The sequence below is a fragment of the Daucus carota genome, chromosome 5, assembly GCF_001625215.2.
Source record: "Daucus carota subsp. sativus chromosome 5, DH1 v3.0, whole genome shotgun sequence".
NCBI classification, from domain to species: Eukaryota; Viridiplantae; Streptophyta; class Magnoliopsida; order Apiales; family Apiaceae; genus Daucus; species Daucus carota.
In genome coordinates this window covers 25,778,634-25,801,887 of record NC_030385.2, presented here as the reverse complement: position 1 = coordinate 25,801,887, position 23,254 = coordinate 25,778,634, and the positions used below count along the sequence as shown (strand labels likewise).

Below are 23,254 nucleotides of genomic sequence, written 5' to 3'. Positions count from 1 at the left end.
CACGTAACTGCACCTTTTGATTTTGCATTTCATCACCCCGTTCCTTCAGATCACGTAGCATTTTTATCCATCCCTCTGAAAATGTCTCGAACTCCAAAATCATCTGATCACATGCCCCATTGTAATCCTTTGAATGACCTTGCAGGGATGTGTAGATGTCATCCAAGTATCTCCGAACATCTGCAGCATACGCTTTTGGTAAGTTTTCACGTACTTCGGAGGTCTCTCCCATCTTTGGTCGTTTATTCCCTTTCAGTAGATCAACAACTGCCCTGTTAAACGAAAATTTGTAAATGTTACAGTGTTATTTGTAAATATGTACTCATTCAATTACACAATTTGTAAAGGACATACCCATATTGTTCATTTATCCCCATTGCCTGACAAATGACTTCATTGTGCCTCTTAATCATAGTTTTGTAGTACTCTGCCAATTCTTCGTTTGTGTTCTGAATGTCGCTCACCAACTTTGCAGAATTCATCACCAATGCATGAGTTTCGTCAACGACGTTATCTTTCATTTCGTTGCATCTCTTCCTTTTAGCAGTTCTTGACTCCATTGTTGAGAATGTCAATGATAATAGGAAAATATTATTGGATTCTTCGTATGTGGTGTTGTCTTTTTAAAGAGCAAATTGCAGTTATGGCAAAAGCAGTTGGGAACGGTTGTCGAACATTAACCAACCGTCGTGTCACCTCCACCGGATAGAATCTTTATCTTCCAGACAATTGTTTTCAACTGCTGTAATTATTATTATAAAAAAATTAAATCCTGAGTATATTTTAATTTTTTTGCGGGCATAGACACATGAATTAAAAATTCTTGCTTAACCTGTATTACATAGTTATGGTCAAAAATTGTTTCATTTTGCTTCTTTCTTCCATAAATATTACACTCTTTTATTACTAAAGGTATGATACAACAAGTTTCAATAACTATCCCAGTAATAATGCGTTTTAATTTTTTGGCTAATTCCATTCACCCTACAATAGTTAAAATTTTAAAAACTGAATAAATTATTTATTCAAAAAAAAAAAAAAACTGAATAAATTATAAAGTAGATTCTAACTTTATTATAAAGTAGATTCTAATTTTATTATAAACTATGCAAAGGAAACATTTTACTAAATAATTCAACATGATATAATGGCACACAATAAATTAAAATAAATTTGAAAATGCTGATTTTTTAACTACTAATGCGGTACATTAAAATGAAAGACTTCAAATATAGTATATATTCCCATAAATGCTCTATTGCGACCATTATAATCGTGAGTAGGTAAAATCTGTCTGATTTTTATGTACCAGTACGTAAACTGTTTTATTTAATTGAATTTTGAATAAAATTGTTTGTAAGCATTTATTTTATTTTATATATAAATCTAGCTAAATGTCTATTACAAAATCAATAATAACTGATTCTTCAATAATGGTAGACCATATAATTTAAGTTATCCCAAATAATTCCAATTCCAATATTTATTAATGAATACTCCCTCCGTTCTTAAAACATTTGATTTTTAACTTTTTGGCACGCCTGTTCAATTGCTTTGACTCTATATTTAAATATATTATTTTTGAAATCTTCTTTTTCTAAATAAAAATATTCTATCAACACTTTTATTCCCAAATCGAAATACTTGAAAATAGCGTATCTTAATATTTGGTCATATAGCCTTAAAATGTGTGCTAAAAAAATCAAAAAACAGATATTAAAGAATGTAGGAATTACTATTTTGGATAACTGTTTTCCTAACCGGTGAAATTTGTTGGTTGTATTTTGGTACAAGATTTTTTAATTTGATTACGAGAAATGTCTTTAGGGGCATTTAGGCCTCAGGAAAATACAGTAGTATAAAACTAACGCTGATCTTCCAAAGTTTTTTTCTCGCCATTAATATACATCCACATGCTTCATTTTGTAAGTATAAAACGTAAAGCACCATAACATATCCAAATCTCTAAATCAATTGTTCGATTACATTGCAAGATGAATCAACACTGTTTATGCGGAAGCTGGGCAGTGGAGAAAACATCATGGACTGAATACAACCCGGGAAGAAGATTTTTAACATGTGTTAATGGGAGATGCAACTTTTTCAAGTGGACTGAGCCTGAGCTCGACCCACGCAGCAAGAAAATAATAAACGGCTTGGTAAGGCGTTTCAAGTTGAAGGATGATGAGCATTTTGCAGAGATGATTAAGGCTAAGGAGGAGTATCAGGAGTTTTACAAAGAAGAGATGAATGCTGCCAAAAAAGAAGCTCGGAATTGGAAATGCTTTGCTGTTTTGCTGTTGTTATATGTTTTTCGCTGTTATTTTGCATCAGTTGGGGTCGATGACAACAAAGCTTAAAGTAGTTGTGGTGAATTTTCTGTTTTTTTTAGAACGAAGAAGCTAATTTGTAATGCATGTTATTAAAAGTGCTTTTTTCCTTAGTTCTTGGCTAATAAAGTGTAAAACATAATCCAATATACTACTTGGAACATAGTTAGTATAAACTTTTCATGTTAGCTTCATTATGTTGAAAATTAAGTGAATCAATATGTGTCCTCATTGATGAAGTTATGATTGAATCTAAGTCAAGAACAATAGCAAACAGAAGTAGTAATCAAACTTATAGTTATGTGTGGTCGGCCTGATACTTGTGTCAAAGAGGTAAGCTGCCATTCACAAAATCTTATACCAAGACAATTTATGAGTTTTACCACACAGAAATCTACAAAATGTAATTACCAAACAGCCCTTGAACATCTTCATATAGGTGGACACAATCCAGTACCGACTTCACATATAACACATCTCATCAGAAAACACAACAACGCTAAGATGGATAGCTTACTTACACTAGAGCCAAATGCAAGACAGGACTGGAAGGTTAGGGTTAGGGTTTCCAGAAAGTGGAGACACATACGTCTCAACGGTCATACGGCCGGAGTGAACATGATATTTGTTGACGAATACGTAAGCCTTTTTAGCACACTTTAATTTTATATCTAACCAAATGAAATTGGTTGGTCAGCATAGTCATCAACTTACTCTTTTATGTTAACGCAGGACAAGCGTATTCACGCATGGATGAACTCAAGCATTATGTTAAGGCTTGAACCGACAATGGTCGAGGGAGATGTCTTCGACATTGAGAACTTTATTGTCAGGAGGTACAGAGCGCACGAGAGGAATCAATGTTTTCATGATGATAAGCGTATTTTCCTGACGAACTCGACAGTAGTAACGCGATGCAATGGACCTTATCAGTTCATCCCCAGACATGTTTTCGACTGTGTTCCTTTGAGCACTGTTGGACATCATGCAACGCAGGACACTTATCTTATAGGTTCGTCCGGTTTCAGGTTTGACATATGTATGATATATGCTCTGCTTTTAATGCATTTGTTCGGAGAAAATTTGTTTGGATTTACCATTTAATTTTCATAGACGTATGTGGCATTGTTATGGAGGTTGAACCAATTCAACATTTTTCCAACACTATTGGAGAAGAACAATTCTTTGTCCGATTCGTTCTCGCGGACAACAAGTAAGAACAACTCTTAGATAAGGTGTAAAGACTACTGCCATCAAATAATTTAATACTGTTTCATTTGTTTTTCCTCTAAGCAACAACACCATCAAAGCAATTATGTGGAATGAACTTGCTCTTTCGGTGCATATGACAATGGCTCTCACATCTCAGCATCCACTAATTGCGATTATATCAAGTTGCAAAGCTCTTATCTGGCAAGGTGGTAACCCTAGATGTAGCAATAAATTGTTTCGAGTACTCCTTAACTGACTAGGCCTCATCTCTTTGGTAACAGGAATACCAATTGTTGCGAATATGCAAGCAACAAGGATTTTCATGAATTCATCGCACCCTGAAGCAGTAACTTTAGGGGTTGGTGAGTATGGAACAAGATTTCACCGTTTGTCAAAGTTGCGTTATTATTAATAAAAAATACAAGTATTAATATATTTGTCCTTCACGCAGGTGCAACCCAGTAGAATATTGCTATGACATGCAGATAGGAGCCTCAATGAATGCTCTGAACTGCTATCCAAATATGCTGTTATTACTGTTTTGAGTAAAGTTCGTTTTGCAGCTTGGCTGTATTGTTAAGGCTATCCTTTTCTTATCAGATGTGCGTGAAATGAGAAATTACCAATTTTCCAGTTTGGTCCATGTAACCCTTTTGTTATTACTCTCTATTAAGTAGAAAGTTTCAATCGTATTATATGCGTAATAGTATCCTATATGATTTGTTACGCACAAACAAAATGTTGTTTTTAATTGTACGGTCCGGTATATAGTTTGCATGCAATTTTATGTTATAACGCTGGATAGGCGAAAACATTATTCCATGCGCCGAAGATTTTAATTTATTCCGCATGGGGAACAATAGCCAAAATATTGTAAACGGTGTAATTCGTGGAAAGAACTTGGCAACCCTAGCATGGGGACCGAAACCTTCACCGAATTTTGGATAATCAAACAGTTACACTGTTTGCTAACACTTAGCAACTGCGTTACAATTGATAATACTGTTGCACAGACTACTCCAGTATCCTTCCAAATTTTTAACCAGATGAAGAAGTGAAAATTGTATTTCACGATACATCAGGGGGTCTCTACGCAATCATCTTGGACATTATTTCGATAAGTTTAAGTGTTTCGACCACCTTTAAGCAAACAGTGTTACCTCTCAATGTCATCCCTCTTCATCTGTTTGATTCTGTTCCACTACCAAATATTATGGAAATAGTGTTACAAGCATTTAATAATATTGATAAAACAATTATGTGTCGTTTAAGATTTAAACTCAATATGTTAAAGCTGAAATAGTGAATGTAGAAGGAATGGTCTGCTATCCACAAATGATAATTCTAAAACAATAGTGTGGTAAAATACGGGAATTAGACTTAGTTAGGGAGAATATTAATCATGATCAATAATTTACTTTCAGAAATAATTTAAGTCTACCAATTTTGAATGGATTTTTCCAATTAATCCCATTGTCTCCATTTTTCCATAATTAACAAACCTTTCACCGAATAACACTTAATCAAATTCTGACCAACCAAAACAACGACTAAATGGAGATTAATCCTGGATAATCTCCTACTTTCAGAGCACCACAAAGAGCATATAATTCAAAAGCTAAAATATTCTACCCTGCATAACCATTGAAAGCATACAGTACGGCTACATATAGCCTTTTTTTTGGGGGGAAAATTTCACTGTGAAACAAACAATCCCAACGGTGTCACATCAATTATCATTTATTTTAAATAAAATAAACTCGGCAGGATAAAAATTTAGTGAGCTAGGTTCCACGAATATATTATTCAGTTTTACAAACTATTCGTTCATCTGTCACAATATCACATTCCAGAAGCATATTTCATCGCACCAAAACTGGACTCCTTTTGTCAAGCCCTAATTTTCTATTCCTGCACAAAATTTTTCTAGACAAGACAACTGCCTGTCCAACTTCAGATAGTGGTATATATTTACAGATTCGCCTCAGACGCATTGATCATTACGTGCCGACAAACAGTGAACCTACCCACCTTGCGCAGCCTAGAAATCAGAGAGCAGACATAGGTAAAGCAGGCTCCAAGAAAGTACAATACAGTATTTATTAATTTTACAATAATACAAATAATGATAGCTGTGCCCTAGACACCTTCTACAATATGCATACATTAGCTAACATTTGTTGTTTCATTTCTATGATAAAAATAATTATAAATTGATAAATACATCTGTGTTGTATAAATAATAACAATAAGCAAGAATATAAATCGGGTCTTATGCTCGTGTAATATTTTTATACTTGCTCCAGAGTTCCGATTATGGATCACCCATATCATCGCCTTAAAGATCTTGAAGTAGATATGAACAACAGTGGGAAGATCCGCGTTAGGGTGTCCAGGATTTGGAACCACTGTCTACCAAACGGGACTGTAGCGGGGATTAACTTAATCTTGGTGGACGAATTTGTATGTTACTTCCTAAATTCTTTAATATATTCCGGTGTGCTTTATAATGTTGACGTAGAAACCTTTTATCCATTGTTGAATTAACATTTGCTAATTTCATTTTTACCAATAGAATGGTCGGATGCATGCATGGCTGAACTCTGCCTTCTTCAAAAGACTATGTGAAATCTTGGTAGAAGGAAAAACCATTGAACTCCAGAATTTTGTGGTTAGAAAGTACAGGCACGGAGTCACCAACCAATGTTTCGAAAATGACAAGCATATTTCTCTTACAAATTCAAGCATAATAATTCCGGCCGATGTACCAAGTTTTACAATACCACAACACATATTTGATTTTGTCCGGTTAAACAACATTTATAGATACGGATACAAACATTCTCATCTAATAGGTTATACAAAAAATCTTACTTTGTACTTAAAATTTAAATTTAGATAAAGTGTTAAAAACTTATAAATGTTTTTGTACATTTTCACATTACAGATGTGATTGGCATAATCGAATTGGTGCACCCTCTTCATGAAGTTAGAGACGCATACGATCAGACTCAATGGTTCACCAACTTCACAATTGCTGACGACGGGTTTATTTTTAATTATATTGGTTTGTTATATCCCAATACTTTTTAACAATTTCCAATAAATAATTTTGTGAAGTGCTTTTAACGTCCGAGTATGTTTCACCGCTGAAATGGCAAAATCGTTTTCCCGAAATGTGTCATTACGAAAAGAAGAACGAACTGTTATAATAATCTCAAGTTGCAAAGTCTGCGTATACAACGGTATGCCAAACTACTAAACAATCGCTCATTTCTGCTGTTAATTTCATATTCTAACAATTTTCTATTAGGTCTTTGCACCATGATTAGTACGGCAGCTACTCGATACTTTATCAGTTCAGACTACCCTGGCGCTTCATCGATGTTATCTGGTGCATGCGACTAAAGAACGTTTCAAAAGTGAAGCAACTGTATTCTACCTTGCACAATTCCTGAAATCGTTTCACTATCAACTCTTTATATAAGTATTTATACAAAGCAGTTGTAAAACAACATATGAATTTTGTACATTTAATGGCGTCACCATATAATTTTATAATACAAAAATATCAAAAGTGGAATGTTTGGATTAACACAAACATGATATTAATCCAAAATGGTACTGCAAACAACATTGTTGTTATAATTGAAACACAAAAGCTTCGACTATGCAGGAACCAAAAAGATTCTAATCACATTGTTCGAGGTCTTTGATATAACTGTTGTTACGAACATAAAACTTTCAAACCAATTGTCACATTCAATTATTAAATTTTCAATATTTAGATTCATGCATAAATGGTTTTTTAAAATTTTGAATAGGCCGGACATGACAAACACAACCATACAGTAATGCATTGCCTTAACCTTCTTATTATAAATACAATGCCTGTCAAATGTTTGTAAATTAAATCATAACTGCGCACAAAACAAGTCAAACAACAATGGACAGCTTACTCACTCTCAAGGCAATAGAAAAACAGGATTGGAAGATTAGGGTTAGGGTATCCAGGAAATGGTATCATCTGCGTCAGAACAAAAAAACCGCCGGAGTTAGCATGATATTGGTCGATGAAAACGTCAGTGTTTAAAAACATCTATACATCTAACGTTTAAATGCAAACATATTTTACAGACTTATATTGTTTAACTTTATATGTATTATGAATGCAGGAAATTCGTATGCATGCATGGATGAACTCGAGGATTATGTTAAGGCTTGATGGATCGATTTTGGAAGGTGATATATTTGACATTGAGAATTTCATGGTCAAACCTTACGGGAATAACGAAAGGAACCAGTGTTTTACCGGTGATAAACGCATTTTCTTCACCGACACGACAATAGTTAAGCCATCCACTGGACCTCATGATTTTATCCCGAAGCACGTGTTCAACTGCATTCCTCTGAACATGGTTGGACAACATGCAAGTCAGGACACTTATCTTATTGGTACCTAATTCTTTATAACATTTTAAGACCATATATGGCTCAATCACTGCTTCCAAACCAGTCTTAATATTGAAGCGTATATAATTTCCCACTTTGTTCAGATGTATGCGGCATTGTCAGGGATCTGGAACCCATTCAACATTTTGTCACAATAACGGGAAAAGAACAAATATTTGCCAGATTCCTTCTAGCCGATAACAGGTAAGGATAAAGCTGTTTGATATGATGTTAATAAACTTACAGTAGATGTTTCCTTCTGTAAAACATCATACATGTTTACTTTTCTAAGCAACAACACTCTAAGAGCAACTATGTGGAATGAACACACCATTTTCATGCACATGTGCTTAGCTATCACAACCCAGCAGCCACTAATCGTCATAATATCAAGCTGCAAACCACTTATCTGGCAAGGTGTTGACATAACCAATCTATTTTCAACAGTTAAAACTTAAATTTTTTAGGTTTTACCATAACTATTCTCTGTTGTCAACAGGAGCCCATATCGTTACAAATATGCAAGCAACAAGGATTTTATTCAATTCCACCCACCAAACTATCACTGCTTTAAGGGCTGGTAACTATCAGTAAAATTGTATTTTTTCTGCTTAGTTATGTAAATGTTTTTCCAAAATATTGACGTTTGGCTTGGCGACGTTCATTATGCAGGAACTCGGAATTAGGCTTTCACATTGCTGCAACATGAAGTTATTTTGGCTAAAATAACTATCTTGGATTTGTTTTTTTGTGGCTGTAATATTAAGTAATCTAAGATTTTGAAATACATGTGCGATGACATAATCCAATGGCTTTCACTTAAACCTAATATCCCTTTTGAAGTAATATGGTATAATAGTTGGTCGTTTTCATCTCACAGTACATCCAATATAAGTGTAGTAAACAGGAAAATGTCTGGTGCGTATAATTGTGTACAAAAACATGTACATAATGACATGTGGTGACTTTTAATTGGATTTAGCTCCATGCATTTACATCAACAACCCCAATTAAAGCTCACAACATTAGTTGCCACATCATTATGTACAAAAATTCTGTACAAGATAATGTGCACCTAGCACTACTCGCTGTAAACATTTTGAAGCAGAAAAAAAAGTAAATACTATGATGGCACCAATGGCGTCTACAATTTATTGTGGTCAGATTGCACCATTGCCTTTGACAATATGCATACTTCTTTTTTGTTGATAAGTTTGAAGCTTAGGATTAAAAGGAAGTGCAATGTTAGTTACCCTATTATTTAACGATCTTAATAAATTTTATGAATATATGGCATGTGATTAACGATGAGTAGAAAGATATCACATAATGGAATAAGCACGAGGAAAAATCACAAACCATGTTTAAAATGTTAAAAAAATAATGCAGAATTTTATTTATACATTGAATAAGATCATGGTTAAAAAGTTACTTGGCCCAAATAAATGACTTTCTAATTCTCTTTTAGTATCTGTTCAAAATGACCTATATTCACGTACAGATATGCAATACACGAAATAAAAAAAATTAACGGAACATTTGGAAAATATATTTAGTCATTCATATTGACCTAACGAAACATCGAAGCCCAAAATATTTCTGTCAAATAACATCACTTTTCTCATATCTACAATATATCAAATAGCAATAAATATTTAAAAATCTTTAGCTGTGATGTTTACCAATTTTTGGCAAAAATTACATGACCGTAGCATGGATTTTAAATAATAAATCGCTAGAACATGGAGAAAAGATTTGAGTTGTTCATTTGTGGAAAACACGCGAACCAACAATGGATTCCTCAACTATGCACTGTTGTAGTTAAGTGCTCTCTTCTGCTGTAATTCAGTCTCTGCCCCCAAATTTCAAAACCAATATTGATGCCACAGATTTGAACAGAATTCTACTACAAGTGCCGGCTACATATACACATGTAGGTACCAGTCATAGGCCATCATGACCAGGTTAAATCAAACAGTACACTTACTTTAGGTTCAACGGACATAAACAACCAGCTGGATTTCGAATCTGATGCATAATGGTTTAGAACAACCTGCTTCCTACCAAAATGTCCAGTTCGTAAAGGAAAAAGTTGAACACAGCTGAATTCTTCGAACATCTCTTGCGAATAAAAATACAAAAATACTAATGTACGTATCCAATCGTAAGGAAAGTACAAACAAGCTGATAATCCAAACAGAAAAACACACTGAACCAATGGAAACACAAAACATCAAACAACTCGAGATATGTCCCAAAAAAGACTGGGCAATAAAAGTCACAGTTTCCAAAAAGTGGAGAAGAATCCCAATCAACAATCAAACAATTGGCCTCAACCTTATCTTGATCGACCAAACGGTTAGCATATTATTCTTTTATCAATGCATCAACTTCTGCTACCATGCATTGCTTAACCAACTTTATTTTCATGTAAAATACTTTGTTTCATCTTAACAGAATGATCGTATACATGCTTGGATGAATTCTACTCTGATGCACCGTCTGGAAGACAAGTTCGTTGAGAATTATACGTTACTTCTGTCTAACTTTATTGTCAAGAAATATATTAAATCAGAGAACTTCAAATGCTTTAAAGCGGAACATTACATATGTCTAACTCCATTCACCACAGTATCCCTTTTAGAACCAGTTTTACATGGTGCATACCCTCATTTATTTGATTGTGTCCCATTCTCAACCTTCCCTGAGCATGGTCGTCAAAGGAAATACTTGATAGGTTATTTTGCCTGCACGGTTTTTTAACATTTCAAGATTATGTTCTAATATAGTTGAGCACCGGTTATCACTAACGGAATCTTTGTTTCCAAAAACGTGTACTAAATGTCAGATGTAGTCGGCATCGTTGAGTCTGTGAAGCCCATCTACCACGTCATGAACCGTTCTGCTTTTAGTAAAGATTTCATACGCTTTGTTGTTCGAGACCTTCAGTAAGTTCACGGCTAGCTAATATCAAAGGAATTTTATTTCCTACAATTCTGTTAATTTTATTTAATATGTTGACAGTAACGCAACAGCTCACGTAGTTTTCGAAAATGGTTTGGCACATGCATTTAACGTTGCCATGATGGAAGCAAATGAGAAGCCGGCTGTTGTTATAATAGCAAGCTGCAGAATACGCATGTTAGGAGGTAGATTCCGATTTAACTATCTAAAATCAGTATTTCTAATTTTTTTTTAATAATACAGATTGATAACCATTTTTTTTCCATTACAGCATCTCCAAATATATCTCAGCTGGCTCCCACAAGGTTTTATTTAAACCCAAAACACCCGGCAGCAGAAGAAATTAGAAGAACCATCGAGACATAAAACACTTCTGTCATTATTTGAATGATAAGTTCATGATATCCGTTTGTAATGAGTAAAGCTCCTCCAGCCCTTCCTAAATTAATGTTTGATGTACAGTTAACTTTTGGTGTACTAGAACATATATGTATAAGAGATGATATTATGTATATTATCTTTTTTCCAAAACCAAGTTCGTGGGATGGTTTGCGGTTTTAGACAAAATACTCATACTCCCTCCGTCCCGAAATAGTTGTCACATTCCTTTCTTTTCTGGTCAATTTTACTAAGTTTAGACCAAAAATTATAAGTCAATCACATATTTTTTTTAAAAAACTGTAAATTACATCTTAAAGTAGATTAAAAGTCCGGTGACATATTTTTTTTTGTCAATTGATAAAATATTAATAAATTTCATTCAAACTTTAGTCAATTTGACCGGCAGAAAACCAAATGTGACAAATATTTTGGGACGGAGGGAGTAGCGTCTACCGCGAATACCCCTAAAATTCATAATTCAGTCTGCATTTATTTCTTACAAGAGACTTGAAACTATCATACCCAAAAAGAATAAACGTTTCCATGCGATGAGTGATGACTCACCTTTAAGCTTATAAAACAAACTTCACTCAGCATACAAGTTGAAAGAAGAAAACCACAAACTTATATTCAAAGAAAATAGTTATGGATACTCTGGCAAATCTTCGCGCAATTCCGAAACATGACTGGAAAGTCAGGGTCAGAGTTTCAAGGTGCTGGAAACGTAATATTGCTAATGCAGAAATAACTGGAATGGGATTCGTTGTAGTAGACCAAAACGTGAGTGTTCCTCACAAAATTTTATGTCATGTAAATCTTTTACAGCAGTCATAGAATTATTATATTCATATCCCATGTAACGTAAACTGAGTATTTCAAATCTAAATGCAGGGATCTCGCAAGATGGGTTTGATTAGGACTGGCTTAATGAATGGACTTGAAAATCAATTCGTCGAAGGTCGTATTGTCGACATAGTTAACTTTGTAGTGAGACCATACACAGAGTCAAGCGTTAACAGATGCTTCCTAGACGATAATTTCATTTTCCTCACTAGCATCACTAACGTCCTTCCGGTTGATGAAATTGTTCCAAACTTCCCGATCCATGTTTTTGGATGCACTCCTATAAACATGATCGCAGATTTCGATGTCCACGAAACTTGCTTGATTGGTAATCTATACACCCTCTTAAAGTCAACTTCTGTACAGCGTAGAATGACAAAAATTCGCCATATTTCCCTTTTTTGCAGATGTACTAGGGTTCGTGCATAATGTCCAAGGTATCAACCGTTTCATCAACAGGAAGAATGTGGAGCACTCTTTCCTTAATCTGGTTTTATCCAGCACCGAGTAAGATCTTAATTATAAAAACATAAATCATAAATAAATGTAGTTAGATGTAATAACTTTTGAAGAATGTATAATGCACTTGATAGTGAATCATCCGTTAGCGTCAAGCTGTGGAACAATTTGGCAACCTCTTTTCTTGAAGAATATGAAGGAATGGTTGAACAACCCATGAGGGTATTGATTTCAAGCTGCAAGGTTAATTTCCATCGAGGTACACACTTATCATATATTTATTAGCCAACTTCTCCTCATAAAAGCAGCTTCCTATTTAGTGATGGTGATTAAATTTTCCAGGGATTCCTATCTTGACCGATGTACCATGCACAAGGTTTTATATCAATCCAATTCTCCCTGAGCCAACTATACTTGCGAATGGTATTTTTCTATTAGTTATTTAGGATTGTTTGAAAAGTTTTTTCGCTACCAAATCATAATTCCACAAGTAGTCATGTTTAATTATATATATTCGTTGACCTTTCTATTTTTTTTTATGCAGGTTTGGAGAAATATGTGGTTGGTTAACGGATGCTTTGTTTCCTCCTCGCAGTAATCGCTATGTGCCATATGCATAGCCTATGGCTATATCTCTAAGATCAAGCATTACTAATGGCTGTTGTTTTGTGCCAAATTTTGGTTTGTATTAATTAGACTTATGTTCGACTAAAGAAAACTATTGTCAAGTAAATGCGTACGTCGTCTACCGTAACTTTTATTTTACCATTTTGTTGTGTTATAAACTAGAGTGCTTGAACACTGCTCACGCTTTTTTAAGAGTGCACCTCAAGTTTTTTAATCATTGAAACTCCAAAAAAAAAACTGTTTTTTAATAATTTATTCGAAAAAACCCAAAAAATTGTAAATCAAACCAACGCAAAGGCTAATGAAATGGCTCCTAAAAACAATATACACTTATATTTCGGTTCACAAAAAATTTATGCATTTTGTCGTTATTTAAAAATAACATTACCAACGGTAAAGTACAATGCATTAAGAAGAAAATAAATGGGATTAAAAATTGAAGGGTTTTTTTAGTGTGTGCCCAAGGGCATATAGTAAGCACTAAATTTGATGAGTTTAGTAGATTTTGATTGGTGGAGTTGGTGTAAATGCAGGGGGGTCATCCATATTTATGATTACATGACTAATAAGAATGCACCAAACTCATAAAAATTAGTGCTTAGTGTGTGCCCTTGGGCACACCATAGAAATACCGAAAATTGCACAACATGTTTTCTTGGTACCCGATGCAAATTCTGTACACCATTAAATTAAACCCTTTACTATCACTATTTAATGTTTTTTAATAATACAACGATAGAACTGTTACAATTATTTTCCCTACAAACAAGAGGTAAAGAAGAATGATTTTACATCTGCTATTATAGGACACTGAAATTTTCAGGAAATAAGGGAGTATGAATTTCGTACATGTTATAAATAATTTTTTTATATTAATTAAATGCTTCTTTTTAAAAATATAAGTTTATTCGCCAAAGTTTAATACGGAACAGCCTGTAGTAGAACATATCTGCCGAAATTAAACTATGAATGTATGTGGAAAAAAATTCAAAAACAATACGTAACATTTTGCAGGAGGGCATATAAAGTTAACATAACTTGCAAATTACGCACAATTTACATCATGCTTTTTGAACTAACATTTAAGTTACTCCATCCGTTCCTATTTATCTGTTCATTTTGAAAGTAAGAATTTGTTCATATTTATGTGTCCATTTTGACTTGGAAAGTAAGAATTTGTTCCTATTTATCTGCATGATTTCAATTTTCAAGGTTTCACTTAATAAAACTTTGTTGAATTCATGTATTCAAGACATAAAGTAGGGTTATTCCACCACTTTCAAGATATTAATTATAGGTATTCAATGAAAAAGTGTAAAAAATCAATTAATTCTGTGTATTTTTTAGTTTTTCCAAAATGGACAGATAAAAATGGACGGAGAAAGTATAAAACAAGCTGGGATGTCTTCCAGATTAGATGTCACACTTGCTTGGAATTATTAAAATTAAGTTAGCTATGCATAAATGGTCAAATTTGAACTTCCGCACCTACTTTCAATTTTGGACTACTGTGTTCCTTTGGGAAAGTCCAATAATGCGATTTTTTGGGATTGCGTGCAAAGAGTAGACCTTATTACCCAGTTCAAACACTTTTTCACATTACATCTTCATAGAGCTGCGTTTTAGACAACCAACAACAATGGATAGGAAACGAGTGCAACCAGCGTATGATTTTTTCCACATTTCACACTAATTCATTCTATACATTTCATATGTACTATACGATAATGGCTAACGATTTTATTTTACAGGGAGAAGAGAATTCCAACTACCATCGCTGCTTCCTCGATGAAGAGGGCAAAAGCCCAGTAAATTTTATATCTTTCTATTGACTACAAAGGGATTTTTTCGTAGATATGTCTGAAATATTGTTAAACTTTTGCTTTGTAGAGAGAAATACCCGGAGGGAAATATGTGGTCCAGACAATCATCAAGCCAAACAAGTTCAGAGACCGAATGGCTGGAGCCACAAAAGCAAAAAACTAATGCCAGGTCGTTCACCCTCAAGGTCGACATCGCTGAGGACAAGTTTGATAAACTGGGGGAAAAGATCGAGCACCTTTCTGTCGCAATTGAGCGCCTTATTGAAGTCATCCAGTTGAGTCAGTATAGCTGGAAAGATAATGCGGAAGATTAATTAATAGTAAGTCTTTGGACCGAATAATATTTCAAGATTCTGATAAATGTTGGTAGTTTCGCTCTGCAGCACTTAATTAACCAAGGACGACTTGCCCGTTTTTAAATCTATTGTCTGTGTTTTTTCTTCAATGTTGAACCTTTGTGGTACCGGCCGATTGTGTACTTTATCTATTTACAGTTTTAATGTGAAGCTTCAGAATTTGATAGCAGCATTACGCAGATAAAAGAATGTGTTAGCGTATTTTAATTAAAACAAGCATACCAGTAACGAAGCTCAAGATTTAAAGTTTGATGTTTGCATTTGCTAATGGATTTAAAGTGTGAACTGAAGGAGTATGTACTGTTAAGTTGATACAATTTTACAGATGTAATAGATCCAAATACTATTTATTTTGTCTATGCCATCTATTAAGGTCGATTAAATAATGAAATGAGTCCCTCAGGATGTGTATATTTGATCATATTATTGTTACGTTAACGTTTCACTTACCAAGGGTAAATTATTTGAATATTTCTGCTTATGCACTAAAATGAAATGGATTCGATAGAAGCATGCGAATGGTCAGGTAGATTGGCATAGAACCAAAAGCGTATCACAATTGTGCAGTTATTTTGAAGAAACACATTCAGACGAACCTTTTTACTTATGGAATATGTAAGGACGGCCAGCAAAGTATGTAACGTTATGTCTGCTACATTAAGTTACCTAGAACCTTTTAATTACCAACGTTATTAGTAAAGTTAAATGAAAAGCTTCGGCACAAGGTTATATACAAAGTTCCAAAAAGATAGCAGTAATCCCATACTATTTGCGTGTTTTAAAATTTTCAACAATGTCTTCTTCCATTCTTCTCAGTTTCGACTATGATATAATAGCTCTTATCTTTTCTAAGCTTATTATTGAATCATTCCTCGATTTTGCTAATCTTTTCTGGGTTTGGCATTTCAATCAATCTATAAGCACAATAAGAAATGTCCTTCGAAAGTTGGATTGGGATCAAATGTACGTCTTGCTTAATGAGCCACTAGATGGCTACCACGAGAGATTTGAGAGTTTTCTCAAAGTTTGTCTAGAGCTTGATGTTGAACAAGCACACTTCCTCTACTCCACCAAAATGCTGTTGAGGGGACAGTGTGTGCACCATCATCTCGACATTTTGAAAATGAATTCAACAATTCACTTCCCCTCATATTTTTCCTATTTAGTTTTCAAAGGCATGCACTGCCCATTTCACTGGGATGAGACTGTCAAGGAAATGCGATCGGTTTTGGTTAATCCAGCCACGAAGAACAAAGTGCTAGATCTAATAGTCTTGATTCGAGAAATTAATGACGAAGATGCATTCCCTATTTTTCCAATATACAAGCTGTGTCCTAACGCCAAGAACAAGCAATCGTTCTTGCATTCTGCTTGGTTTCCTAATCAAAGTGCTGTTTGGGTTGCTCTATGTGACAAGGTTGTAACACAATCGGCAGATGAGGTTGATATTTTTGAACAGTATATTAGAGATGAACACATTTTGCAGACGCGGTGTGCTTATTGTTCAATGCAATGCATATTGTACAGAGTTGCTCATGGCTTATTTGTTTAAATTTGTTTAGTACATCAGTCTACAGCCTTTAATTTGTTGTCATGTTTTGGGTTTGAATTTAATATATTTTTACATATATTAAACCTTATCACCACTTCACATACAAATCATGTAAATTCGTAAGACCAGAAATTTTAATTTATGACACACTATATTCGAAGGCTTTCAAATTGAATTCAATTAAATTTTATGCTCTTAACTATAAAACAGCAAACGTTTTGGTATACAACAATATTAACATTTCACCATTCGCCCACTATAGCATGCAAATTCCATATGTGTATAAGAGATGCAGGATTTTATTCACACGGCTTATTGGTTTCTGCAATACCAATAGAGTTTACTACTTCACGGCCATTTTTTTTTTCAGAATGCTAATATTGCTGCATTAACTACAAAGTAATGGAAGTAATGGATTCTATTCTGCACCAAAGCGGAATATACAAATTCTATGGTATTGTCGTATTGTATGACGGTGATAAATTTAAGTTAATCTTCAATTTGTAGTTTTTATAGTAAGAATAAAAACTACAAATTCTATGGTATTCACGTATTGCATGACGATGATAAATTTATGTTAATCTTAAATTATTTTCTTTTCTGCAAACCAGTACATATCATTTATTGGATACTTCTGATTGACTTTTCTAACTATTATGAACAGGGAAAGTTTGATTTTCAGGTCTGTTTAAAGACATAGATAATATTAAGTTCCGAAAACGAACAGCCAACTTCAATTTGAACTGTTTATGTTACGTAGTCTACTGCTCTATCCCATGTCCTGTGTTCATTTTTCAAAGCCAAGAACTGTGGCTTCTACCTATAGCAAATACACATCTACATATAGGTAGCAGACATATCTTATCAGCAGGTTATATCAAACAGTACACCTGCCTGAAGCACACAGCCTGTAAACCAAAAATTGTGTCAAGAGAGCAACCCCCAAATATGCGTAGTTTTTAAGAACGGAACCTGAATAAGACCGCTAAGAAAACCATTCCCTGTACAAACTTTAACAATAGATTTTTACCGTTGAATGTAACATTTTAACTTCTGATAGCAAGTCCAATCTTGATTTGTATCTTGTGTTATATCTATATTAAAGCTAAAAAACAATAAATTTCAACTTCAGTTGTCTGCTAAATTTGGTGCTAATATACCATATTCATATAGTCTTGCTATATTTAGTACAAACTATAACAACAATTATAATTGCCAAGACTTCAAAAGTATAAAGGATTAGGGAAATAAATGAAGAATAGATTTATATTTCAACCTGTTCAAGTCCACTAGAGAGTCGGTGAATCTTGGCCACGGAAGTAGCACAAATCATAGCAGATGTGATATTATTTTAACACCAAAAACCAAATTTTGGTGTTACACTCTAAAAATAGCTACACTTTTTTTTAGCTTGACGTTGGACTTGCTCTAATATGGCCTATAACATGTATGCATTGTTACACTAAGTTGATATTTTTTTAAACAAAATAAGTTCATATCCAACCAAAAACTTTCAGATGGATTCACTATCAATGCTTCAATCATGCTCGAGAAGGGATTGGAAAGTTCGAGTGCGTGTTTCCACAACCTGGAGACATGTATCAGCGAGAGGGGATGTTATTGGAATTAGTTGTTATTGGAATTAGTTTCATTGTAGTTGATGACAATGTAAGTTTATTGCTAAATTATTATCCTACATTACATTCATTGGATTATTTCAAGGTTATTAGATAGATTTTTTAGTGTTAAAAAACCTAAATATATATGTATATTCATACAGGCGTCCCGCATGGAAGGTTGGATAAGATCTGCATTAGTCAACCTGTTCGAACCTGAATTTGTAGAAGGCCGGGTTATTGATATCCAAAATTTTGCCGTGCGACCATACCGTGATTACGAAACAAATAAATCTTTTAGAGGTGATAAGCACATCTTACTGACTCCCATAACTGTTATCTTTCCCGTTGAGCAAATTCTTCCAAACTTTCCGATGCATGTGTTTTGTTGTATTCCTCTGAATCTCATCCCAGAACATGCTGAACAAGAAAGCTACTTGCTAGGTAAGCTTCATACGTTTAATAACGATTTTTAATCCCTGTTAAAAACCCATCATGTTTAAACTGCTTATCACACAATACTTGCAGATGTAGTAGGCATAATCCAATCTGTTGAGAATTTCAACAGCTACACAGACCGTAATGGGATTGAGCAGTCGTCTGTAAGATTTGTTTTAGCTAACAATGAGTAAGATATTTGTTTCTCTATAAAAATCCCAACTTAGTTCAATGATATAACAATATCTCATACATTCTTACGATTTCTTATCTTACTCTAAGTGAGACTACCATCCGTGTAACATTTTGGAACAATTTAGCAATCAGTTTTATGGGACAAACTGAAGGCTTTGAACCCTATCCCATAACCGTGATAATCTCAAGCTGTAAAGTTATCATGCATCGAGGTAAAAATTGTTAATTGACTTTTTTACCCTTCTTAGTTACATTACATGTTTTCTATGATACAAGCAAATATTATTGCAGGCAATCCAACTTTGACCAATTTGAATGCAACAAGGTTTTACGTCAATCCATTACTGCCATCTCCTCACATGCTGTTAAATGGTTAGTATAGAAATAATCAATTTATTGGCGTTAATCTTAATTCTTTCAAATGAATCCTAACAATATATAATACTGTTACAAATATTGTGTTCTATATGTGGTAGGTCATCAAGAGTTTGCACTTTTCTAGACGAATGGTTATTAACGCGGAGCATATTTATGATAAATAATTTGGGTGTTTCACCTAATTGAATGGTATGTTATAGAAAATGTTCAGAAAAATTTTTATTTCTTCCAAAAGTGTATTACAAGTATAAATGGAGTTGTATATAATTAAATAATCTTCATTTTAATTTATAATTTTTGATTTTGTAGGTATTGAAAATTTCGTAGTTGGCTGACGGATGGTCTTTTTGGCGAGGCAATACGGAAGATTATTGTTGAGTGTTTTATGGATATGCATTAGTAATGATTTTTGTTTTATGACAATTTGTGATATGTAATAATTAATTAAAATTCTGTTGGTCTAATGAATTCAATTGGTACTTCTATGGCGAGTACATAAATTAATATGTCCTTTTGACCGTTAGGATCTGCTTTAAAACTCGATTATATCTTTGGGTTTTTTTAATACAATATATCGATATGTGATATATTTTGGTTATGGTTAAAAATTGTTTTGAAATGATTATGGTAATATAAATTTGAAGTATGAAAAAAAAAATTATATTGCCATTGACCATATTATGCAACAAAACTTGGCTACTGTTCGATGCAATGCATATTGTACAAAGTTCTTTATGGATTCCATATTTAATAATCACCACTGCTTTGTAATAATCCCTGCATGGTCTAATTCTTTGTTCCATTTTGCTCTCTTTCACTTTACATCCCAAGAAGGACATATCTTCAGACCTGTTTTAGTGTTGATATGCATCAAAAACACTTGAAAGAAAAATATCTGTTTTTCACTTACGCTATCATATTCAGTTCGACAGTGTGTCACACAGTTTCCCAGTTGTTTTATTCATTAAAGAGAACATTCAACCTATAAACTTTGTGTTGTCTAGAATCCATACGTTATTAATCTTTACATCAGACATTTAGAACATTAATCGATTGCTGCATAGTATGACTAACACCACATTCATTTAAGGGTTCTTTAATTATTTAACCATCTTTTACTTTTTACATGGTTTTCCGAAAAAATAAGGAAAAGTCCTTATTTTGAGTTTATTAAGCCACAGACTTGACGATTGACATGTTATTTATTTTTTTATTCTCCCCAATGATTAACATCTCTTTTGAAATTTTAAAAAGTATGAAATATAATAAAGTTTATTTATTAATAAAATATATTTTTGAAAAAACATTTAATTTTTCCTAAAATTGGTACGTTTAAATTACAAAATATAAAAGTTACTTATAATAAAAATTCATTCAAACACTTTTAATAACTTATAAGGCAAGTTCCCTTATCAATTTTATTACATTACTTTATTTTAAGAAATAAGCCGCAACTTTAAGTTAATCCAAACGGCTCATATGCCTTCCAACATTTTGTCATTTTCTCCGGGCATCCCTTAGCTTTGTTATTATATAAGTTATGAGTTAGAAATTATTTCCAAACTAATTGAGAAACACCACAAACAAAACCACAGAACAATGGATAGCTTGGTTACTCTCCTGCCGACTGCAAAACAGGACTGGAAGATCAGGGTTAGGATTTCCAGGAAATGGGCACAACTTCGTGCAAACGGCCAAACCTTCGGAATTAACATGATCTTGGTTGATGAAAACATAAGCTTTTAAATCGCTGTTAACCGTTTACATATTTTTTCTTTCAAAATGTCTGAAACTGATGATATACTACTTTCTATGATTACTAAATGAAGGACGTTTGTATTCATGCATGGATGAAATCGAGCATTATATCAAGGCTAGATGATTCTCTGGTGGAAGGTGGTGTATTTCAGATTGAGAATTTCAGAGTGAGGCGTTACGGGGAAAACGAAAGGAACCAGTGTTTCACAGGTGATAAGCGGATTTTCTTTACGGAGTCCACAGTGGTTATGCCTTGCATCCAGCCTCATGAATTCATCCCACAGCACGTGTTTGACTGCATTCCTTTGAACACCGTTCGTCAACATTCAACTCAGGATACATATCTAATCGGTAAGAAATTTTGTTAACATATTGTAACTATTTCGTCCAGATTGTCTGGATGCAAAACCCTTTCCACAATTAAAGCGTTATAAATTTCCCACTATATTTAGATGTATGTGGCATTGTTAAGGATCTTCAACCAATCCAACAATTTGTGAGCATTACCGGAAAAGAGCAAATAGTTGTCAAATTCGCCCTATCCGATAACAAGTAAGGAATAGGTGTTTGAAATAGGATTTTTTTAACACTTTTATCTTCAGTAAAATAATAGATATTGTTTCTTTTTAAAGCAACAACACTGTAAGAGCAACTATGTGGAACGAACAGGCTCTTTTCATGCACATGTCTTTGGCTTTCACCACCCAGCGACCACTCATCGTAATAATATCAAGCTGCAAACCTCATCTCTGGCAAGGTGTTAACAGAAGAAAAAGATTGACAACATATAATACTTAAAAACTGCAGATGTTGATATAGCTTTTCTCATTTCTTACCAGGAACACCCACTGTAACAAATATGCAAGCAACAAGGGTTTTCTTCACCTCCTCTCACCAAACTGCCGCTAATTTAAGGGCTGGTAAGAAACAGTATGAACCGAATAGTCCAACTCTTATTCTAAAGTTTTCAATAAAATAATTCATCTTTTCAATGTCCATGTTTATCATGCAGGATATGGGAATTAGGCTATTTGCGGGATGCAGACTTATTAGTTGTTGTTGTTAAATTTCCTGGACTCTTAATTATGTTGATGAAATCTTTATTAAATTGTTATTATTTATAAATTCCTCAACTATGATGTGGTGTAGTTTTTTTGGCTCTGATATATGTTTAGGCTTCATAATCAATTTTATAAATTTTCACTTTTTATAAGGAAACTTATATAATATATTAATCATTATCAATTAATTTTGAAAGTGTTATTGCAAACTTTGCTTTGTTTATTCTGGAAATCAGAGGGAAGAATGGTAATTTGTTTAACTACAGACTGTTTCAATTTAGTTTATTTCTGATTCAATACATGCCTTTTGTACAATTTTCAAACCAAAGATTTGTGCCAGAGATTTTTAGACAAGACCTGTGCATATAAGGAAAAGGTGTGATACATAACTCATCGCATTTAAGTCAAAACAGATGACACACTGACTTTATTGGCAACCCTTATAAACACAGTACCGTAGTATTACAATATCAAGCACTAAAAAAACGAATGTTTTGCACCAGGTGTTTTAAATACAGTCACCAATGGATGAAATTTTATGTCTACTACACTAAGTTGTAGTAAATTTGTTAGGCTACACTGTTAATGACAAGGAAAAGCTAAAAACACCTTTTCAAGGTTATATGTGCTCTTCCAATTTGGCATGAATGTCTTTTTCCATTATACTTATTATGGATTACGACATAATAGCTATCATATTTTCTAATCTTATAACCGAATCATTCAACGATTTTACTAATATTTTCTGGGTTTGGCATCTCAATTAATCTATAAGCACCATCAGATATGTACTTCTAAAAATGGATTGG

General features: G+C 33.6%; 2 protein-coding genes across 2 annotated transcripts; both read left to right on the top strand.

The window, feature by feature from the left end:
* The first annotated feature begins 1,994 nt into the window (after window positions 1-1,994).
* On the top strand, window positions 1,995-2,360 carry LOC108221480 (uncharacterized). The gene has a single exon (XM_017395354.1). It carries the CDS (start codon window positions 1,995-1,997, stop codon window positions 2,358-2,360), a length of 366 nt encoding a protein of 121 aa, XP_017250843.1.
* A 12,461-nt stretch (window positions 2,361-14,821) lies between these two features.
* Window positions 14,822-15,593, top strand: LOC135152686 (uncharacterized). The gene is made up of 3 exons (XM_064093401.1): window positions 14,822-14,933; window positions 15,020-15,076; window positions 15,159-15,593. The coding sequence occupies exons 1-3, from the start codon at window positions 14,908-14,910 to the stop codon at window positions 15,403-15,405; spliced, it is 330 nt and encodes a 109-aa protein (XP_063949471.1). The 5' UTR covers window positions 14,822-14,907; the 3' UTR covers window positions 15,406-15,593.
* Window positions 15,594-23,254: the final 7,661 nt, after the last annotated feature.